We start from the raw sequence: 23,822 nt of genomic DNA on the forward strand, positions 1-23,822 counted from the left end.
CTGGATGGGGCCTGTGGACTAGATGGCAGGGCTGTATCAATGCTGGTTTCCTAGTTTAAATGGCTCTGTTGTGGTTCTGTAGGAGAGTGGCCTTGTTTAGAGGGAAATACACAATGAGTATTTAGAGATGTTAGGACATCATGTTTACAACTTAAACAGTTCAGAAATAGTTCAACTAGCTCAGAAGAAGAAACATGAGAATATTCATAGGAAAAAGGTGATGGGGCAAATGTGATAGAATGTTAACAAGTGAGAATCTCCGTGAAGGGGACACAGGAGCTCTTTGTTATTGTCCTTGCAACTTTTTCTGCAATTTTTGTTTATTTCAAAATGAATTTTTAAAGGTTTATGTGGCGCCGTTCAGTGTTTGCGTACATATACTTACTTGCACGTGTATACATACATATATCCAGGAGCTCAGGCCTCAACCTAGGCTAAATCAGAATTTTAGGGGCTTGGTACCCAGGCAGGTGGTCTTTTAAAAAACTCCAGAGGTGATTCCAGTGTGTAATCAAGTTTGAGAACCGCAGGTGACTCCAGTGTCCAGTCAGGTGCTGTAATCCGGTGCGGATAGTATCAGCTATGGAGCTGGTAAAAAAAGAGATTCCTGGACTCAGGCTCCAAAGAGTCGGATCCGGTGGGCCCGGGCTTGTGCGCTTGTTCTAACCCAGCCGGGAATAGGCGGCAGGTGGTCCCGGTCCGCACCCCTCCCACCTGCCCCTCCCGTGCGCCCCCGGCCTCGTGCGCCGCGCAGGTGCCGGGTGAAAGGCCGGGCGGCCCTGGCCTCTGCGCACCGCCATGGACGACTCTGCGCCCTCACCTCTGGGGTCGGGCCGGGCGCTGCCCAGCCTTCTGTGCGCCCCGCAGGCTGAGGTGCTGGAGGACGTGCTGCGGGAGCAGTTCGGGCCGCTGCACCAGCTGGCCGCCATCTGCCGGCTCAAGCGGCTGCCCTCGGGCGGCTACTCGTCCACCGAGGGCCTCCAGTTGGTGCTGGAGCGGCGGCGCGCGGCCAACGCCAAGGAGCGCGAGCGGGTGAGGCCTTGTCCGGCGTGGGCCCCCAGGGCCACCTCTGCCCGGCAGCCCCTCGAGCCCGCCCCGAGGGTGCCGACTCCCTCACCACCAAACACCTGGTGAATACCTGGTGGACCCACTCACCGCCCACCCTCGGGGCCCACAGCCCACTGCTGTCCTTAGCTTGTTGGGGGAATGTCAGTGGCCTTGTCACCCTCCACCGTCGTCCAACCACTCGTTTGCGCGCTGCTGGGATGGTTTCCTCGGCTGCTTAAGCACCTGGACTTGTGCGGGAACCGGGTCTGAGACGCTGGCAGAGGAGGCCCCTGACAACTTCAAAAATGCCTCCGTTGGCAGGTGTTTTGTAAAAGCTTATCTATCAGGCATAGGAGTTGGATTAAATCTCCTAACACCATGTGCTGGTAGAGTATTTGGGGCATAAGGGGACCCCCACCCTTATTTCCCCTGTCCTCTACATCTCATCATAAATGCAAATAGGTGGGAGAAGAAGGAAGGCTAGCGGCAGTTCCTTTTTTTTTTTTATTTTTAAATAAGGAACCCACCACGCCCCGTTATGCCTCCAGGATTCCACTCAATCACTTGTCAGTGAAAGACAGAGACTGTTTCCCGAACAGATGGGGTACACGCCATTACTCACCGACTGGAATGGTCCTGTGAGCTGTTGTTTGAACGACATCTGCTGGTAGCTTTTAGTATCTTTAAGCTCGGTCCCAAACTAGGTTGTTTTCTCCTTTCAGGTGTTTGCAGAGGTGGATCCCAGAGAGCGAAGGGTGAGCTAGTGGAAGAGTGGGGGAGCGCACTCTTCGGCCTGGAACTTGGAGCAGTTCCTCTGAGGGCTGTTCTAAACACCCCAGGTCCTTTAGAAATGTAGCACGTGAGTCGACTAGGAGCTTGTGTTAGGGTTAACGTGTGAGGAGAACGGAGGGAGAGTAGAAGACTTAGGGGAAAATTAGGAAAACTGCAAGAGTGAGAAGCGTGCTCTTACTAGGCAGTAGAGCCTTTATCAATATAATCCTGTGATTTGTTTGGTGGCCCTAAAATGAGATTCTGATCCAATAGTTTGTGCTTTAAGTGGGTTTTCCCACCAGGAAAGAATTGCCTTCTGCAGAGAATTGGTCCTGGTTTTGTCTACTATTTTAAAGCTATTGACCTTTATTGTTCTCCTTTATAATGATAAAACTAATCCACCTGGAAAACATAGAATGACTAAAGAGAGATATAACTATCATAAACATTTTTTATGTATAACTTCCCAGTCTTTTTTTTCCTAGTGTATGCGTGCGTATATTACTTTACAAACCTGTGATCATCCGGTACATCTTTATCATTTTTTTTATTTCACGTTGTCAAAAACATTTTCTCATGTTAAGTATTTTTTTCAAAGAACAAGGAGCCCTGATGGCGCAGTGGTTAAAGCGCTTGGCAGCTAACCAAAAAGTTGGTGGTTCAAAACCCACCAGCTGCTCCATGGCAGAAAGATGTGGCAGCTGCTTCCATAAAGATTACAGCCTTGGGAACCCTGTTGGGCAGTTCTACCCTGTCTTATAAGGTTGCTATAAGTTGGAATTGATGTGACAGCAATGAGTTTTGGGTTTCAAAGAGCAACAATTAACTGAAGTCTGTCATCTAGATGAAACATAATTTATCCAGTCTCCTGTTGTTGGGCACGTACACTGTTCGCAGCTTTTTTGCTGGTACATAAACCTATGTGCATATCTTGACAATTGCTTTGGAATAAAATGCTGGGAATTACTGGGATGTAGGAAATATACAAGGTCCCTAGGTGACACAAATGGCTGGTGGTTCAAGATCATTCAGTGGTACTGTGAAAGAAAAGGCCTGGCAATTTTCTCCTGTAAAGATTAGAAAAAAAAAGATTACAGCCCAAATAAGCCCTATGGAGCAGTTCTACTCTGCAACACATGGGGTCACCATGAGCTGGCATCCACTCACAGGCAACTGCCACCAACAGCAAACAACGGAACATACACAATCTTTTGATTTTTGATACAAATTGCCCAATTACTTTCTAGAAAGGTGTGCCAATTTTTATCCATCTTATAGGTGATCAGAATCGACTTGTTGGCAATGGGTTTTTTGGTTTTTACAGCCTATAGGACTGTTTCCTTTTTCATGCTCTTCCCAATGCAGGGTGTGATTAACAAAACAAAAATGTTGCCAGCTTGGCAGATGAAAAATTGAGTCTAATTCCTGTTTTCATTTATGTTTCTTTGATTGTTAAAATTTTAAGCATTTTCATCCATGTGTTGGTCATTGTGTCCTCCTGTGAATTGGCTGACTATGTCCATTTTCCACTTTGCTCTGGGGCTGGAGGGAGCTCTCATTATAAGTGAGTCTGTTGGCTTTATGGTGCAGTGGGGATCAGTTCTTCTAGAGCCTGTACCCCTATGGGGAGGGTCACCAGAGCTAAAGGCCTTCAGAACTTGGGGGTCAGACCCTGGAGAATGGGGTGCTGACGGCCCAGGGCCTCTGGCCTGTTTGACAAACAAAAAACATGAGAAGTCGCCCTCTACCTTTCAAGTCTCGCCAACGTGTTGACTCTTTGGACTCTAATACTTGACTGCATATCATTAACTCAGCTAGGAAAGAGATCGAAGGGTTTATGGCACAGTGCTTGAGCAGACAAGTGTTTGTACATTTTTTCATCATCATCATCAGTAGCACTTATTGAGGACTTCTGTGTGTCAGGGTGAAGTGTTTTGTGTGTCCATTGCACCACTTAATCACCACAAAGCTACAAGATGGGTATTTCCCACTTTGCAGATGAACAAACTGAAGCTTAGCGATATTTAGTATCCCACACACTCTTGTAAAGCTAACAAATGGTGGAAACCAAAAACCAAACCCATTGCCGTCAAGTGGGTTTTGACTCATAGTGACCCTATAGGGCAGAGTAGAACTGCCCCATAGAGTTTCCAAGGAGCACCTGGTAGGTTTGAACTGCCAACCTTTTGGCTGGCAGCCGTAGCAATTAACCTCTACGTCACCGGGGTTTCCAGCAGATGGTGGAGCAGGGTTTTAACCCTGGGTGTAGTTGATGCAGAGCTATTAACCACTACTTTTTTTCCCTATTGCTGCTACATTACAATGCAGTAAGTAATCTCTCAAAGGAGGAGGAGGGGAGGTCAGTGCCAATGTGGGTAAACCTTCCAGCCCAACCACCGACTGTGCCAAGCTTATGCCACCCCTTCTTCATTGCCATGAACTGCTCTGCCAGTGGAAGGACAACTCTTTGTGTATGCTGTTTAGATTCGCCACCTAGATAAAAGAAACATGCCTTCACAACCCCTTCTGTGGTTTGAGGGGATATCCATATAAATTAGCTTTTCTTTGTGTCATTGTGCCTTTTTGTTTTCTAGATAAAAAACCTCAATCATGGCTTTGCCAAACTGAAGGCACTTGTGCCCTTTCTTCCACAAAGCAGGAAACCTAGCAAAGTCGATATCCTTAAAGGTGCAACTGAGTACATACAAGTTCTCAGTGATGTTTTGGAAGAAACCAAAGACTCTGAGGTAAAGGTTTAAGAATTTCAAACAATAGTCACAATTTATTGAGCCTTTCTATGTACCAGGCACTTGACAAACAATTTACATGTACTTTCCAGTTAGTGTTTATAATGACCCTGAGCTATTTATGATCCCCATTTTATTTATAGAGGATGAAAGCAAAATAGAGTTAAAGACCACACACAGCTAAGGTGTCAGTGTTGGGGTTTGAATCCAGGTCTGTATGAGCTTTGGAGTCAAGTTCCTAACCATCTATACGCTTCTGAGCAAACAAGTTCAGGGACACCTAGACCCTAACTGCTGAATCTTTAATAGGATTCTGACAGGTGAGGCATGAGGGGAGGCTTCTCTAAAATGCTCTGTGGTGGTTGTTGCCCTTTAATAGGGCACACATCAGACAGGACACAGAAAGGAAGAGGTGTTTCTTTCTCTAAGGGGCCCACCCATAAGCCCTCCCTGGGGAATCACTTCTGCTGGAGAGCTCAGCCAGAGGCCTGATAATACCAGTCTCACAGGAATTTGTGACCATTCAGGTGAACAATGTAAATGAACCTGCCTTGCAAACTGAGGGACCATAGTAACACCACTGTTGCAGGGGGAGGGTTAGTCCATTCGGCAGTGGAAGGTGCATGCTGGCGTTTTATGGAGAAGTAAACATCGAAGGCATGAAAATGGATCAATCACCAGGGGAGATAAGATGTAAAGAGACAAGAGTAGGGGCCTTAGAAGTGAGTCCTCTGGGACACCTGTTGGCAAGAGGAAGAAGGTGCCATCAGAGAGAAGCTGGAAGGAAGGAGTAAGATGGGGTCATAACGCCACAGAGGGGGGTCCTGAGAAACCAAGGGTGGGAAGTATCGTGAGAAGCTACAGAGAGACCAAGGAAGGCCAGGGGGAGGCAACTAGATCTAGCACTTGAAAGCTAGAAGTCAACTTGTAGGGGTTAGAGGGAGCATTATTAAGATTTGGAGTCAAATAGAGGGAATTGGCAAACTTCAAGCCCATTCAACTTGGAAGTCTGAGAAATGAGAAAGGGATCGAAAGAATGGAAGAAAGGGAAGCCGTTAGATCAAAAGAAGTAGTGATGTGATCGCGTTTAAGGACCGAAGAGAAGGGAAGATAGAAAAGGAGCAGAATCATTCTGGGAACCTAGGACAGACTGAGCCAGGTATATGGTGGTGCTAATGAATTGTTTTTTTGTTCTACTTGTCCAATAGTCCTAGTCAGGAGTCTGCTGGGTGAGTACATCCTGCAAAGGTGGACGGATTGTTCTAGTGGCCAAATTAGACAGTTGCGTTGTGGCATGGGCACGTGCAGGTGGCTGCCTTAGTTTTTCCTTGCCTGTTAATTGTGTAACAGAAGTACTTTTTCCTGTTCCGCATTCATTATAAAATGCAGGATCTGTTCCATGCCATAGTCCTTTTAATGCTGACCCCTGCAGAACATTTTAAGGTTAAGGTCTATTTAACAATACTCTTCACTCCATAATAACTTAAACTTTGCCTTTATCACTTAAATGAAACTTCATCAGTTAAAACTTAGAAGTATATTTTAAATCTTAATCCTCTGACTGTCATACTGTCTGGCAAATACGGTTTCTAGAAACAAGATACAGATGATCAGAACTACAGCAACAACACTTCTGAGCCACATGTGTCCTTGGTTAGAGAGCTATCGAGAAACATCACCCAACATACCAACTGTGCCATAGGCTTGAAGAAAGAGGAGGAAGGGCCCTGGGCAGATGGTGGCAGTGGTGAGTGGACCTACACTTGTCACCAGAGTATGATGTCTACAACTGGAGTTGTTATCTCCCCCATCAGGAGTTCGGTAAAGTATTCTTTCTTAACTATCCACAATGATGTCAAAAAAAACTCAGAATGTATACCTCGAGGCATGGCATCTCCATGCTAAAACATGATTAGAACAAGATAATTTTTTTTGACAGCACCTCTCTGGGGAAGGTGTGGCTTGCTAGTCTGGAAATCTATTATTTCTGTTATTATGTTTCCAAATTAGTTGGCACGATGTTCAAGTGGAGGGAAAACTTCCTCAGAATCACCCCCCACAGACTTGAGTTTATATTTTAATGACTCTAATTAATACATTCTAAGATTTTCTGGACTTCTGTGGTGATAATTAAAAAAAAAAAAAAAGTAGCTGGCCATACATAAAGATACATGATGGCAGTGGTTGTTCTGGCTGTTGGCAGACAGCGTTGTTACTTATTTTCTCAATAATAACAAAGGAGTTTATTGTAGCAGCTCTTATTATTTTGCTAAACTGACAAGGCACCTGGAAGAGCAACATGGTTCTCTAAAGCTAGAAGGTTGGACTTTGTTGCCCTCACTATGGCTCAGTGTTACACAAATGAGACCCTGCAACATGATGGCTATTGAAACAAGAAAGGTTTGTAGGAATGGGGAACCAAGTGAATTTAACAAGCAGATTATGTAAGGGGGAGGAGAACCCTGTGGAGCCATAAATGATGGATGGTGGGAAGAGATTTAGAATAATAGTGTTGCCTGGTGAAAAACCCAGGTTTTGCTTGGCGTGACTTGTTACAGCCAATAAACAAGAGGCCGAGGTGGGAGATCAGAAAGACATCTTTTATTTCATTGTACAAGGAAAGGAACAATCTGAGGCTATTGCCTTCAAGACTGCTCACAGGCATCTTGGGGAGGTGGGCTTTTACAGAGAGCAGACAAGGAAATGCAAATTCATCACGAATATTCAGGATTGACCTTCATGCAGGTGCTCAGAGCTTGGGGATGATTATGCATTTTCTTTAGACAAGGGTTCGATCCCCAAGATGGAGGAAGAATTTGATTTTCTTTCATTAGGATGTAAAGTCTGTATTCAGAGGTGGGTTGAGACCATCTATGGCCCATTCTGTGGTTATCTTGTCAAGGACGATTTTAGAAGAACGTGCAGCTGTTTTGGCTCTGTGTAGGAGGGTAAACCAGAGCAGGTGTCTCTCAGAAGGGTTGTACTCGGAGCCTGCCTGCCTCAGTAGCTTGGGTGTAAGCTCTGGGCTGGGAGCAGACTACGGAGGTTCAAACCAAACTTGCTAGCCGTATGACCTTGGGTGAGCTACTTAATCTCTCTGATCATCAATTTCCCCATCTATAAAATGGGAATGATAATTATACCTACCTCACACATAAGATGTCTGTGAGTTTCAAATGACGTCTTGTCAGTAAATTGTCTAACACAGTACCTGGCATGTCAATGTTCCATTGGAACAACAACAACAACAAAAAAAAACCTGTTGCCATCAGGTTGGTTCTGACTCATAGCAACCCTTTAGGGCAGAGTAGAACTGCCCCATACAGTTCCCAAGGAGTGCTTGGTAGATTCGAACTGCTGACCTTTTGGTTAGCAGCTGTAGGGGAACAGGTATTATTAAATTTGCTTGACTCACCATGAGAAATCAATATTGATTAGCGAGCAATCAATAATAAGCCATAGATACTTCAGCTCTGCTTATAGCAATTGCTTTGGATTTTCTCACTTGGCTTCCACCAAAGCTCCACTCCAGCTTGAGATCTTTAGGCTTCCTGCTGGGTGGCCAGCCTTGGCTCTCATTTCTGATTTTGATAACTGTTTTCTAAGGATCCTGCTATGCTCAGTCTAGATTGTCACATTCTGGCCATTTGGGACATAAACCTTTCCTAGCCAGTTAGCCCTTGTTTTTGTTGTGTGCCACTGAGTCGATTCTGACTCGTAGCAAACCTCTAGGACAGAGTAGAGCTGCCACATAGGGTTTCCAAGAAACAGCTGGTAGATTCAAACTACTGACCTTTTGGTTAGCAGCCTGAGCTCCTAACCACTCGCCACCAGGGGTCCAGTCAGCCCTTAAAAGCCAAACCCAGTGCCATCGAGTCAATTCCGACTCATAGTGACCCTAGAGGACAGAGTAGAATTGCCCCATAGAGTTTCCAAGGAGCGCCTGGCGGATTCGAACTGCTGACCGTTTGGTTAGCAGCCATAGCACTTAACCATGTCGCCACCAGAGGTCCAGTCAGCTCTTAGGGGACAGAATTCCTCTTGCTAGTACATAAGCTGGACCCCTGGTGTTGCTATGAGCCAGAATCAACTTGACAACAGGCTAGTACATTAGCTGACATGACTCTATATCAGCTCTGAGCACACAGAAAGAGTGAAGAAATGACCCAAGATGAACCTTGAGCTTGGCTGTGTGAGTTAATAACAATAATGCTTCTACAAATGTTGGTTTTCATATGTACTAGATATTAAGGTAAGGATCTTATTGCATTTAGTCCTCACCAATCCTTACCAATCCTATAGCAACGTTTGTGAGGGTGGCGCAGGACTAGGCAGTACTTCGTTCTGTTGCTCGTGGGGCTGCTGGGAGTCGTAACTGACTCGACGGCACCTAACAACCACCACAAAATCCTTATCAGGTCGGTATTACCATTTCTTTCTTGTGGTGAGCAACGAGGCTATACCTTCTTGCCAGTCCTGTAGGGCCTGGGTTGGGTGAGGAACCTAAGCAGTAGCCCAGCAGGCCTGCTCTCTGCAACAGCAGCCAGGATGTCCTGGGGGTCCTTGTTTCCAGGGATAATCAACCCTGAGAATAGGCCATCTGTAGTAAAGCAATTTAAATGAGGACTAACAGTTTTAAGTAAAAAATGAAAGTTCTGAGTGGAATTGTCTTTTAAAAAAGAGGGAACAAGACACACTCAATTTTTAATCTTTTATCTAACCAAGTTTAAGTGATTAATTGGTAGAGTATGCTAATTCTGGGAATGAACAAAGACTGGATCTAGTATTTGAGATTTCTGTACGAGTCTGTAACTCTGTCAAGCATCCTTGACCTCATGCTTGTCTTCCAAGACCTGACGGTAAGAGCGCAGGGATTTTCCTCAGTTTTGTCAAGGGTTTCTTAGCCTCCTACATTTAAATAATTCTTTTTTAAAATGAAAAATTTATTCTGAAACAATAATAAACCTATAAAAAAGTTGCGAGTACAGAACAAAGAACTTTTTTCCTGAACCATTCGAGAGTGAGTTGTCAATCTGATACCCCCTCACCCTTAATTTTGTGTATATTTCCAATAAACAAGGGCATTCTCCTACATAACTGCAATATAACCATCAAAATCAGGAAATTAACATTGTTGCCTTATGGCCATCTAGTCCTCAGGCCCTGTTCAAGCTCCACCCATTGTCTCAATAATGTCGTTTATAGCAGAAGGGTCCAGTTGAGAATTATGAGTTGTATTTAGTTAAGTCTTTTTAGTCTCCTTCAGTCTGGAACAGTTTCTCAGTCTTTTCCTTAGCTTTAATGACCTTGACACTTTTTGGCAATTGCAGGTCAGTTATTTTGTAGAATGTTTCTTGATTTGAGTTCATCTGTTTCCTCCCAGTTAGATTCAGTTATGCACCTTTGGCAAGGATATCATAGACATGATGCTATTTCTACTCATTTCATCCTATCAGGTGATCACAATTATGGTTTGCCCCAATTACTAACAATATTCTTTTGATCAAAGTGGTGATTTCCAGGTTTCTCTACTTTAATCTTTTTTTTCTTTTGTAATTAATATGTATTTTGGTAGGAGGTACTTTGAAACTATCTAAATATCCCATACTCATCATACATTTTATTATTTATTTAACTTTTTATTTTGAAATAATTATAGATTTACAGAAAGTTGCAAAGGTGGTACAGAGAGGTCCCATGTACCCTTCACCCAGCTTCCCTCAATGATTGCATCTTCCATAACTAAAATATCAAAACCACACAATTGTGTGAATAGTTCCATGTCATTGTATCACACATGTAGATTCATATAACCACCACCGCAGTCAAGATACAGAGCTATTCCATCACCACAAAGATCTCCCTGGTGCTACCCTTTCTGATTACACTCACCCTCTTCCCTGACCCCTCCACCCTACCTAACCCCTGGCAATCCCTTCTCCATCTCTATAATTTTGTCACTTCAAGAATGTTATATAAATGGAATCACAAAATATGTGACCTTTTGAGATTGGCTTGTTTTTACCAAGCCTGATGCCCTTGAGGTCATCCAAGTTGTTGTATCAATAGTTTGTTCCTTTTTATTGCTGAATACTATTCCATGGCATGAATGTACCATAGTTTGTTGAACCATTTACTTATTGCAGAACACTTCGATTGTTTTTATATTCATTTATTGTTTAATATTAGTGTGGATTTGTGGTTTTCTATTTAATTCAGTAGATAATTATATCATCATATAATGTATTATTATTTATTTTGTTGCTCAAATTGTCCTCGGAGTGGTCAGTGAAAGCCCCTTCAGACTGGCAACCATTCTGTTTGACACATCGCTATCATTCTTTGACCACTTTATTTCTGACATAAGACATTTCAGGTTCATCTTGTACTTTCACAGCCCTAGTTCTGGAATCAGCCGTTTTGTCCAAGGACTTCCCCTGTACAGAGCCATTTCCCATCTCTGCTGCCATCTCCTCCCTGCATGGCTGTTCTTCTCACCCCTCTTGGGCCCTAATGCCAATGATATCTTGCCCCTCCACAAGAACACCTTTGTTGTCTATGGACATTCCACGCCAGGCCACCCTCCTTACCCTGCTCAGAGTCTGGCTTATGGACACTTGTCTGACTGCTTGGGCTTCTCCACCCCACACTGGACTGCGTGTCCACATAGATACCCTTCTTTCCTGGTTTGGGCTCTGATTCCCCATGCTAGATCACGCTTCCGTGAAGGTACCTTTCTTACCTTAATTGGCTTCTAACACTTCGCACTAGGCACGCTCCTGGGTGGACACCCCTACCCTATCCCGCTCAGGCTCTGACATCCTATGCTGGGCCACCTCCATGTGCTAATGCAGTCCTCACCCTGGTTGGGCTCCGATACATTTCTCTGGGCCACCAGGGCCTCCCCTGGCCTTACTGTGACCCGATTAACAGTGTTAGAACTGATTTGTTCAGGAAGGAGAAGGGGAAATTGTTTTTTCTTTGAAGTGCCTAGCATGTAACTATCTTTCTGGCTAGTTTTCTCTTTAACAGGTTTAATGCTGAGATCTGTATTTGTGTATGTAATTTTTTTTTTTGAGCTATTATTCACTATTGCTTTTATCAACTTTATAAAGCTTGTGTTTTACAATCAGGAACCAGGATGGGGTCCAAGAGTCCAAGGAGGTTCTGCTCAGGCTGGCCTTTATTTGAGAAAAGGATCCTCATAAGGGTCAGCCCAGCTTACCCAAAGGGGTGACTATACAGGGTTCCAGGACCCTGGCCAGATTCCCTAACTGGGGACCTAGTGACAGCTGACACGGCTCATTGGAGTGAAATACTGTATGAGGAGGGGCTTAGAGCTTGGGAGGCAGGCTATGGCCAACATCAGTTTGTAGAGTGGCCTCCCTTCTTCCTGTCAGAAGGTCTGGGCAATTGGAATCCTGGTGCTGGCAGGGGTGGGCATTTTGGGGGTGGAGGGATGAGTCAGAACAGGCTGTGCAAGATCAACAACATTCCTGGAAGGCAAAATCCCAAATGAAGCACATAAGAATCTGCTGATGGCAGGGATGGAGACTAACTTCTGCGGCCAGAGCAGATTCGCTTGGGAACTGAATTGGTAAGTCTGTGTGCAGACCGAGAGGGCCATGAGCCACGTGAAGCCACAGCATCGGACCTTGGTAGGGATGGAGACCAATTTCAAGGTCCAGGAGAGTCTTGTTTCAAATTGGTGGAGTTTCAGGTATAGGTTTTTGCTCTATTGGGGATGGCTATTGCTGGGTGGCAGGGCACTTGCTACCCCACCATTGTTTATTCCTTCTGTTTGTCACTCATGGCTGTGGCTCAGGCATTCACATCATGAATTCTGTTCAGAGTTGTCTGTGATGTTGTAGAGGCTGTGTTCCTGGAAAAAGACTGACCACAGCTTTGGAGTGAGATGCCCAGGGTACTGGGGTCAGAGGGACTTTGGAAAGGGACATGTGGATGAGGATAAGTACCTGTTACAGGGACCTGAATATGCTGCCATCATACACTTCTAAATTGTGGCATGTCAGAGAGTGTTCTTTGAAAAGAGTTTCTGAGAGAAGCAGGCTCGTGGGTATAAATCTCACTACCCCTTCTCCAGTTTGTGGTAATCTGTGTTTGAATTCACTGGGGAAATTTCTCCTGACAGCATTTAAAGCTCTGAAATGAGATAGTTTAAATAATTGCGAGATTTTCACTTGTTTACTTTGGACACATCTTCAGGAAAGACCAATGGCTAGAAAAGGACATCGTGTTTGGTAAAGCAGAGGGTCAGCAAAAAACGAGGAAAACTCTCAGTGGGGGGGATTGACACAATAGCTCCAAAAATGGACTCAAACATACCAACCACCATGAAGATGGCACAGGACCTGGGCAACATTTCATTCTGTTAAACATACGGTCACCATGAATCTGAACCAACCAGATGGCAACTAACAACAACAATGGCTAATTGGGATGAATTTAGTAGCACCGCGGAAAAGCCCAGAAGCTTCTTTGTCGTCTGTCTCACATTTCCCACAGGTGGTAGCTCTGTGGGACAGCAACAATTCTACCACAGTAGTGTTGTGGGTCTAGGATTGTGCCTGTGCCATATCTGGTTGAATTTGACCAGCAAAGTATTTTTAAAAACTGAATTTTCCTTTTGATGGGGCGGGTACTCTCTGGTTTGTCAAGTCCTTACCACCCTTTAATGCATCAATCATATTAGCATATTTTACCTGTTTGTAATTTTTTTTTTTTTCTTTACAGCCCTAGACTTAAGGGCATTGGGGCTCAGAGGGAAGGCTGCCCCAGTGATTCATTGGCTCTGGGACTTGTTCGTGTTTTCTAAACTTTAAGGGTTTAGGAACCGGTGCTGGAGGTTCTCTGGAACTTTGGGAAGGTGAGACATCCAGGGCATGTAGGGTAGGATCAATCTGACTTTGGAGTGATGCCACCTCCAGTGGAGGATTCTCCTGGCTACAGCTCCTGAGGAAGAAATCCAACCAGACATCCCACGAAAACGCTTGAGGCTGAATCTGGTCACGTTAGAGGGATGTCAAACATTTGTTTCATTGTGAACATAAGAGGGGAGAGATTCCTTTGGTTGGAACCCCGGTTTTTCTAGGAGGACAAAAGGTTTAATTGATCGTAGAAGTGGGTTTAGTCTGTGTGTGTGTGTGTGTGTGTGTGTGTGTGTGTGAGTTCAATATGTTTATGACAAGAACTATACCCTGTGTGTGCTACCTGACGTATCAGTAAGCTGAGCATAATTTGAGAAAGCCAATAATTCCTTTCTTCTCTATTTCTCTAACATTTACTGGGCTGTATAGTGAAATTAATTAAAGTTGGTCCTCATCCATTCTAGTGGAGTTCTAGAGGGAATATTTATAGGTGATTTTATAAAAGGCTTTATAAATGCCCATCTCCTTTGGTCCTGGGTAGACACAGAGGAGAATGGCAAGAATTGAGTGGAAGAATCTCTCAGAAGTAGAGGCAGGACTTCTCTGATGTGCTTCTGACCTCTCTTGAGACAGACGGCTTTTTGGGTTAGCAGAAAGCCACCAAATGCTAGAACCGCATAAGCTAGCCCCTGGGGGAACTCAGCCTGTTCCCCCCTCCCCATACTTTACCCCCATTCTAATTCCTGGTTTATCCAGAACCGATAAGGGACAAAATGGACTCCAAGTTTAAAGGCGGATCTTCTAGTGGGAGAATAAAGAATTTATAGATACAGCCGGATGATTTTAGGAACTCTTCTTGTCCTCTTTGGATCACTCTCTTCCTTTTTGAAAGGCTTTTCATTCTTGGAATGTGCCCTTTAGGCACTCCAGGTGTGAAAGATAGGGCACCTGCCTCATGGAGGTAGACTGGGGTAGAGGAACCGAGGGGCAGAGCCCTCCTGATTTGTGCAGTGTGGTCCAGGCCCGCAGGGAAGAGACCATCCCCATCCCACCGTAGGTCAAGGCCCAGGGTGTCATGATCTTCCCAGGAATCCAGTCAACATCTACACGTTGGGAATAACTCCTTCTTGCCATTTCAACCTTTATCTTTTTTTTTAGCTGTGGGAAGATTTCTCCACATTTTATCTTGCCTATTCCCTGCTTTGTGATTACTTGATGAGCAACAATCTAAACTCTGGTCCACTGAAAGCCAAATGTTCAATTTTCTCCCTTTCAATAAAGTCATCTTATTTTTTTTTTTATATTAATAAAGGAAACCCTGGTGGCATAGTGGTTAAGTGCTACGGCTTCTAACCAAAGAGTCAGCACTTCGAATCCACCAGGTGCTCCTTGGAAACTCTGTGACAGTTCTACTTTGTCCTATAGATTTGCTATGAGTCCGAATCGACTTGACGGCACTTGGTTTTTTGTTTTGGTTCTATATTAATAAAAGCCTTACTATCCAGACTATTGTTAGATTAGGGTCTAAGGCCTAAAACTGAGTGAGCTAGGATTTCTGGTTGGTATCTGTCTCTCCCTGCTCTTCTCTCCCTGTATTCAAGCTTTGGCTCAATAAGTAGAGAAAAAGTACATTGGATAATAATGTTAAGTTAATCAGGTACACAACCAACAGTGGGAGTGCACCTGCCTTATTATAGGAGTTGAGCACAAGCTGGTTTCTATTCCTCAGGCCACCCTCTTCTTGAACCTTAAACTCCTTGACTTAGGTGAGGAGAATAGGCATTTCTTGAGGAACTGTGAGAATAAGAGCAACATTGATGAACTTTAGCAAGTTTTCCTTTTCTGATACTTGAATATTACGTTCCTGAATCTTTCCAGCTAACACTCAAAAACTAAAACAATGATTTACGATATAACTAGACTTCAGGCTGGGTAGGATTAAATGATCTTTTAGCCTTCGAGACAAACATAGTGGTATATGAATTTCTCAAGTTTAAAACATTCCAGGTATGTAAAAATTTCAATTTGTTTTATACAAAAGCTATACATTTAATATAAACTAAAAAACAAATATGCTTGATCACATTGTATAGTGGAAAGACTCCTGACTAAGTTTAAGGGAAAAATAGTAATTATTGATACTTTTTTGTGCTAGGCACTTTATATACGTTAGCCAATTTAACTTTCACAACCACCCTTGCTGTTGAGTCGACTTTTACTCATAGCGACCCTATAGAACAGAGTAGGGCTGCCCCATAGAGTTTCCAAGGAGCCCTGTGATATATGAACAATTATATCCATTTCACATGTGAGGAAACTAAGGAACAGAATTTAAGCAAGTTCTCCAATATCCAATGACATGTTGTGGGTAGAAGATGTGGGTAATAGTATTAAACCCTTAGTTGTTGTTAGCTGCTGTTGAGTCGGCCCCTGACTCACTTCAATCCCGTGCACAGCGAAGGTCCTGCGCCATCCCCGTGATCTGTTGCACATCGAACCATTGTGATCTCCAGGGTTTTCACTGGCTGATTTTTGAAACTAGATCTCCAGACCTTTCTTTCTAGTCTGTCTTAGTCAGCAAGCTCTGCTGAAAGAGGTGCAGTATCATAACAGCACACAAGCTTTTGCTGACAGAGGGGTGGTGGTGCGTATGAGGTGCATTGGCCAGGAATCAAACCCCTGCCTCCCACATGGAAGGTGAGGATTCTACCACTGAACCACCAATGTCCCTTACCCCCCACCAACCCCCCCCAAAACCAAACCCATTGCTGTCAAGTCGGCACTGCCCCCATAGGGTTTCCAAAGCTGTAATCTTTACAGAAGCAGACCCGCACATCTTTCTCCTGCAGAGCGGCTTGTGGGTTCTAACCACCGACCTTTTGGTTAGGAGCTGAGTGCTTAGCCGTCTTCAGTTCCTACAAAACCCATTTTTAAAATGTAACTGAGAGTAGACTAGAAAACAGGTAAAAATTGAAAACTAAGGCATTTAATTGCAATGTTTTATTATTCTTGGTGATAGACTTGACAGGTTCTAATATCTGAATTACCTGACCTTGACTTGAGTGACTTTAGTTTTCAGTCATGGATTTATTTTTTTCTTCAAGTTGAGATTTCAGAAAATTGAGAAGACTCAAAATGATCTTACCATCATAGTAGAACCACTAATAGAAGTATAAAAAAATGCTTCCAATGTCTTTTCTATACAACTGAATTAAGAAATTATTATAGGATACATAACACTACGTCCCATTTTTTTCTTATTCTATCACTGGCATGTTTACAGTTTACAATATAGTTTTTATAACAAGTTTTAATGGTCCATCAAGTAGGACAATTTTCTAATTGTTGGGAATTTAAGATGTTCTCATAAGCATGGCAAATAGCTTGACACATTTAGCCCTTTCTGTTTTTTGTTCTATTTTTTTTTTTTTTTCAGGATAAATTCCCAGAAGCAGGACTGCTGAGTCACAGGTAGGTGCATTCTTGTGACTTGATATATGGTGCCAATTTATAATACCAAAAGCTATGTAACTATCGATTTCATCCACATCCTTGCCAACAATGGCATATATTAAAACAATGGGATTTTAGTGAGTAAGAAAATGGTTTCTTTAAATTTAAACATCTTTGATCAGTGGTGAAGTTAAATGTTTTATATTTTTATTAGTTGTATTTCTCTTGTGAACTATTTGTTCTTACTTTTTAGCTATTTACAATGAATTTTCTTCTCTGTTTCAGCCTTCCCCAAGTGTGAAAAGTGAAAAGGCCCAGAGCTACCTTCTAGAGACAAATAAACACAGTCTTGAAAGTTTTGGAGTCTCCTAATTTTTGTGATAACTCAACATTTAACAATTCTTTAAATGGACTTACTTGTCACGACTTTACTCAACTCTATTTTATCCTTAACTTCATGATTTGAAGAACTAGGTTTCAGGGACTTCGGCCCTAACACCCCACCCCCACCCCTACCCTGCCAAGCCTCCTTTCACTCTTTGGGGTTTCCATCCTCATCCTTTCTGGGACCTACACCTAATACCTGTCATTCATCTGTTTTGATAACTTTAAGGAATAAATGACTATTACCCTTCCCAAGGAAATTAACCTTAAGTAAGGATAAAAACTTAAGCCAGAAGAGTGGAATTGTAAGCTTTGGCCAGTGGGAATGAGAATTTTCAAGGCTTTCTAAATAACCCGACTAATGCCATAAGAGCACCTTTGTGCAAGTTAGACACCCAAGCATTTTGAGCACAGAGTCTTCATCTTCATAACAATAGCTCACAAAGAGATAGCACTTAATACTTCCTGGGTTCTGTTCTCCATGACATATGTATACTAACTTGTTTCACAGGTGAACTGAAGATGGATTGACACAGTGGCTGCAACGATGGGCTCAAACATAGCAATGATTGTGAGGATGGTGCAGAACCAGGCAGTGTTTTTTTCTATTGTATATAGGGTCCCTATGAGTTGGAGTTGGCTTGACAGCATCTAACAACTTGTCTCACAACTGGATAGGTGCCATTATCTGTTTTACAAGGCACAGAAAGATTAAAAGACTTGTACAAGGTCACGAGGTGGTAGAACTGCTTTGAAAAATATAGGACTAAACCAAAACCAAACCAAACCAGTTGCCATCGTGTTGATTCCAACTCATAGCAACCAAATATCTACAGTATCTACAACCTACTTATATGTATATGTGGTAGGGACACATATATTAACACACTAAAGGACTTTTCCCTTCAGTCTCACCTCTAAGGAAGATTTTTGTCTACTGGGCTTTGAACCCTTTGCTATCTTCATTGGAGGGCAATGGTTGGAACTGAAGAAAAGTGGAAGATTGAGGAAAGGCCAGCCTTCTCCATTAGAGAGGAAATGGTGATGCCCATAGAAGAAAAGCACTGCAAAATAGGAAAAGGTTTAGGAGTTTTCCAGGGCAACTTTCACTGGTATAGGACTAAGTTGAATAAAGAGGATGAGAGATAATTCCCCCTGCTCCTTCCCTTTGCCGTCTCTTCAAAGACTTGCAGAACTGTTCAAGGCGTGGGCAGTGATGTTTGTTTCTTTCGAATGTGGCGCTCTGTGAAACTAGGTCTACGGGTAAGGACAGAAGCCCATACTGATGTGAGTTGTACATACCCTACGTGGAATCTGTTGGAATCAGAATCATCTGCTGGCTCTAGGCTGCCCGAGAGACATCAGGTAGCTGAAATAATCATGGTCCCAACAACAAAATTCCTAATTCTGTTTGAAGCATCAGCCGTAAGTTTCAAGACAAGCTCTGAAAGCTTTGACAACCTCCAGGAATAACAGTTCCAGAATAATAAATCCTGCAGGGCAAGCCATCATCACTGAAAAGTAGTCTCCATTCTGCAAGACTTCCTGTGGATTCCAAGGGGCTAGGAGGAGGAATGGATTCCCTGGGTGGTGCGAAAGGTTGATGTGCTCAGCTGCTAACCAAAAAGGTGGAAGTCTGAGTCCACCCAGAGGTGCCTTGGAAGAAAGGCGTGGCAATCTACTCCTGAAAGATCAGCCATCGAAAACCCTCTGGGACACAGTTTTACTCAGACTCACATGGGGTTTCCATGAGTTAGACTCAACTTGGCAACTGCTTAGCAGGAGGAATAATGCACTTAATCCTGGGTCCGTGGGGAACCACCCCAGAGGGACTTGCTTATCACAGTGGCCAAACAGTTCTATCCACAGCCTTTGAGGTCTGGAGCTAACGTGAGGGTGGGAACTTGTGTCTAGGCCTCTCTGCCTACCATGCATGTTACCACGGTCCTCCAGGTGGCGCTTCCCTGGTGTGGTTGGGATTATAGCTGTTGGTTTCATTTTAGTCAGTAATAACACCATAAGTACCTTCACCTGGTGTCCCATTTTTGTCTGCACAAGAACCCTGGGTGGTAGGAGTGCAAGAACTCTTCTCTTTACAGCTGGGGAGTGAGACCCAGCAGTCAGGGTCTTTCCTGAACCCAAATAGTCACTGGAACTCCTGGTTCAGTTCAGTTCCACAGCAGGCCTCAGCCACAGTGTTGGCTGAACTCTCGTTTAGTGGGACAGTGCTGTCTTCAGGAGAGCTAGACTCAGAATTGACCATTTGCTTTGCTTTGAAAGCACTTGTCTTTCTCCCCTCTTTCCTGTCTTAGATTAGGTTCACCCCAAAGCAGACCCTGAGACAAAGATTGGACTGTAAGTAGTTTATTTGGGAGACAAGCCCTGGTGGCACCATTAGGGGAGTGAGAAAGTGACACAGGGAAGAAAAACAGTCCCAGTAAAGATGTGTGACTGAACAAGTTACTGCTGAGGCGTTCTGGGAGATAATGTAGGCCATATCTCAGAGCTGTCCTCCTAACACTCAAGGATGAGGGAGCTGGGCTGCTTACCTCTGATGGTTAATGGTTGAGGGCTGATCCCCAGAGATGTTAATTCCTCCTACTCTTCCAACATGCCCTGGGAGAAGGCCATTGATAAGTACGCCTGGCACCGGAAGTGCTAAGGCACTGTATTAGTTAACTATTGCTGTGTAACAAATACTACAAATTTAGCAACTTGATTTATTGTCTCAGTTTCTGTGGGTTAGGAGCTGAGTCTGGGCATGGCTTAATCAAGTCCTCTGTTTCAAGGTCTCACAAGGCAGAAAATGAGTTGTTGGCCAGGCTTGGGGTCTCATCTGAAGGCTTGACTTGGAATGGAGCTGCTTCCAAGCTTCCATGGTTGTTGACAGAATTCATTTCCTCTAGGACTTTTAGACGGAGAGCCTCAGTTTCTAGTTGGCTGGGGGCTGCCCGCAGTTTCTTGCCTCACAGGCCTTTCCAACATGACCGCTTAAAGTGTGCAAGGCAAGAAGGCAGTAGAGTGAGTTTGTTAGCAAGATGAAGAATCTTATATAATCTAATCACACCTTTGCTGTATTCTAAGAAGGAAGTCACGGGTCCTCCAGCACCTAAGGGAGAGGATTACATAGAACATGAACACCAGGAGGTGGGGGCCATCTTAGAAGCAGCCTAGCACACTGCGGATATCTGCTAACTGCCATCTGCTGTCTTTACATGCCAATGCTGGCTAGAAGCATTTTTGTCAAAAAACTTGAAGATAAGAAATAATTTTATTGCAAATCAGTCAGAAAATCTAATTTTAAACTTCCTATTTGGCCATTGGTGGCTAGTCAAATACGGTATTCCAGAGTCTGACATGGGATCTTCTGCGCTTTTCTGTCCCTATTTAGGGGCCAGGCTTCTGGAATTTTCTGCAGTGGGAACTCTGAATTCTTGTGATCTTTCAGTGACAGCCTGTGAAACCAGGGACAGCTATGGCTCCCTTTGTTGAATTACAAAGAAAGCTGGAATTTAGAATGAGAGAGAACCTCAGGAACATCAACCAAAATTTATATGGTCTCTGGATGTGGAAATTCCTATAAAGCAGTGTTGTTTCCTGTCTGACATTTGAGCGATTCCTAAATCCACAGGATGGCGCCACTCTTCTCAGCGCTGGTTTTACTCAGATGGTGTCTGGGAGAAGCCCTGGGATGCCTAGAGGAGCTGAGTCACTTTCTTGGGAAAAGAAGAATGTATAATGTAGCCATACCAGTGTCTTGTAGCAGTTCTGCTTTTTAAAGTCTATTTTCTTGAACCCCAGGAGAGGTTATGCAGGTAGTGGTTAGGCCCACAAGCTCTGGAGGCAAAGTACTTAAGTTTGAATCCTGGCTCCACCTCCTACTAGCTGTATGGCTTTAGGCAATTTACCTACCCTCTCTGTGCCTCAATTTCCTCATCTCTAAAATGGGGATAATTAGTATTACCCTCATAGAGTTCTTATAAGAATTAAGTGAGTAAAAATGCATGTCCTCAGAATAGTACCAGGAGCCAGGAAGAGCTTGGTATTATTAGTTTGAGAAAACGGAATGCACCAGGAAAAGAATTTTTTGTTACATTTTATTTATTTTTATTGTGCTTTAGATGAAGGTTCACAAAGCAAATTATTTTCTCATCAACAATTCATATATATATTGTTTTGTGACATCGGCTGCTAGCCCCATGACGTGTCAACACTCTCCCCTTCTCCACCTTGGGTTCCCCATTGCCAGCTTTCCTGTCCGCTCCTGCCTTCTTGTCCTTACCTATGGGCTGGCGCGCCCCTTTAGTCTGGTTTTGTTTTATGGGCCTGTCTAATCTTTGGCTGAAGGGTGAACCTTAGGAATGACTTCAATATTGAATTAAAAGGGTGTCTGGGAACCATGCTCTTGAGGTTTCTCCTGTCGGTCAGACCAGTAAGTCTAGTCTTTTTTTGTGAGTTCGAATTTTGTTCTACATATTTCTCCAGCTCTGTCTGGGGCCCTCTATTGTGATCCCTGTCAGAGCAGTTGTTGGTGGACATCTAGTTGTGCTGGACTCAGTCTGGTGGAGGCTGTGGTAGTTGTGTTCCATTAGTCCTTTTGACTAATGTTTTCCTTGTGTCTTTTGTTTTCTTCATCAGAAAGAGAATTTTTTGAGTCATTGGAGATGACTGGGGGGATTTATGAAACCTGGTAATTCTGGACTAAACGACAATTCTCTATTCTCTTTTTTGGGGGTTCAATTTTGGAGGAGGGCCCACCTGACCTGTGATTTCAGGGGTCTAGAAAAGTCTTTCCTCACTTCCCAGATACCATTGCCCCTTGGCACCAATAGTGCCACAGCCACCTGCAGTGCCTCAATAAGCATAGTTTCCTGGCTTGGCCAGACAGATGGCAGGTCCTGGGGGCTGAGAGGGGGAAGGGGTGTCACCCTGTGTGGCTGAGCTGGTTGTGCTTCTTCTAGCAGGCTTTGACAGGAGAGTGAGGAGAGGACTTATAAACTCAGTGATGCTGAAGAAGGAAAGGGAATGAGTGAGAAGCTCTGAGTGGGGAAGGAGGGTGCAAGGTGGGGGTGGGAGGAGCTAGATCAGAAAGACAAACGTTCCCCTGGCATCTGAAATGGAATGCCTGATTCCAGGTTGTTGTGGTGGGCGTTCTCTCTTTTTCTAAATCAGTAGTAGCTAGCATATTGTGTGGCCTTTCTTAAAGGATTCACTTGTTAAAAATACCGATTGCTGGGCCCATCTCCAGAGGTCCTGATTGCACAGCAGCACTGTGGTGGGGTCCAGTGATTTTTACGGGCATGGTCTGAGGGCTGTGGTGCTGCAGAACCTAGAAGGAGCAGAGGGACGAGGATCTGGCTGGGGGGCAGTAAGCAGGGGTTCTCCGGAATCTCTTTGTGCCCTGCAAGCACGTTTTTTAAAGCATTTAGAGTGAATGTTGATTGAGGGGAGTTTTGGGAGCTGGTGGAGATTAACCAGTTGCCACGGAATCATTCCGACTCATGGCGCCCCCATGTGTGTCAGAGTAGAGCTGTGCTCCATAGGGTTTTCAGTGGCTGATTTGTCGGATGTAGGTTGCCAGGCCTTTCTTCCGAGGTACCTCAAGGCAGACTTGAACGGTCAACCTTTTGGTTAGTAGCCGAATGCTTTTTGTACCACCCAGGCAGACCTGGTGGAGATTATGGGTCTAAAATCTCAAGCTCTCCTTTGCCATCCCTACTCCCTGAGGGCCATGTGTTGAGAAACACTGTCAGAAAGTATTAGAAGTGGAAGGTGCCTTAGGTGCACTGTCATTTTACAGATGAAGACAATGAGGCCCAGAGCAGTTACAGGATCGTGTCAAGGTCACACAGCTGGTTAATGGCAGGTCTGGGACTGCAACCAAGTGTCCTGGTTTCCCATCCAGTTCCCTACTAACTATATGCTTGTCCCCTCTGGAGTGGGAAGTTGGGGATGGGGAGGGGGTAGAGGTGAGGGGAAAAAATAGTGAGAATCGGAGGCAGCTGGACAACACTTATATTTTGTCCTTGTTGAAAACCGAGTCAGAATTAGGATAGGAATAATTTGGGTTTTGAATTCAAACGGTCAAACAATTCCTATTAAAATCACTAATAGAGTTATCTTCTAAAAGCAAGATGTACTTGCCCGGCAAAAAAGATTCCAAGTGTGAGACTTTTTTTTCTTCTTTAATCCCAGGGAGGGTAAATCCCCTAAAAGAGCTCACGTTTCAGATTGTCCTCCTAGTAACAAAATACTCAGATTAGCTCTCGGCGGTTAGGCAGAGTTTGCAGTGCCGGAGCAGGGTGAAGCTGGGCAGAGCGCCTGGGTGTGACAGCAGGCGAGCCGCCCGTGCGCTGCCCGGGGCCGGGACTGCGGCAGCGCGGGGCGGCGGGCACTGCGGGCGGCGGGCACTGCGGGCGGCGGGCACTGCAGCCCCGCGTCCCTCCCCGTGGCCAGCCTGGAGGCCCGCTAGAGGGGGCTCTGTGGGCACCAGGAAGCGTCCTTTTGTCAGCGCACGCGGGGAAGAGAGCGC

General features: G+C 44.4%; 1 protein-coding gene across 1 annotated transcript; it reads left to right on the forward strand.

Moving 5' to 3' along the window:
• Positions 1-798: 798 nt before the first annotated feature.
• Positions 799-17,278, forward strand: FIGLA (folliculogenesis specific bHLH transcription factor). Its single transcript, XM_049856365.1, has 4 exons — positions 799-1,032; positions 4,413-4,565; positions 6,159-6,386; positions 17,192-17,278. Exons 1-4 carry the CDS (start codon positions 799-801, stop codon positions 17,276-17,278), a joined length of 702 nt encoding a protein of 233 aa, XP_049712322.1.
• The last annotated feature ends 6,544 nt before the right edge of the window (positions 17,279-23,822 follow it).

Source organism: Elephas maximus, chromosome 17 (genome assembly GCF_024166365.1).
Source record: "Elephas maximus indicus isolate mEleMax1 chromosome 17, mEleMax1 primary haplotype, whole genome shotgun sequence".
Taxonomy (NCBI): Eukaryota; Metazoa; Chordata; class Mammalia; order Proboscidea; family Elephantidae; genus Elephas; species Elephas maximus.

What these genes read in the sequence shown, in the direction of transcription:
- FIGLA (XM_049856365.1), top strand. Translation starts at nt 799, where the DNA reads ATGGACGACTCTGCGCCCTCACCTCTGGGGTCGGGCCGGGCGCTGCCC. An exon ending in AAGAAACCAAAGACTCTGAG is followed by an intron (nt 4,566 to 6,158) that starts GTAAAGGTTTAA and finishes TACGGTTTCTAG; the next exon opens with AAACAAGATACAGATGATCA. An exon ending in TCTCCCCCATCAGGAGTTCG is followed by an intron (nt 6,387 to 17,191) that starts GTAAAGTATTCT and finishes TCTCTGTTTCAG; the next exon opens with CCTTCCCCAAGTGTGAAAAG.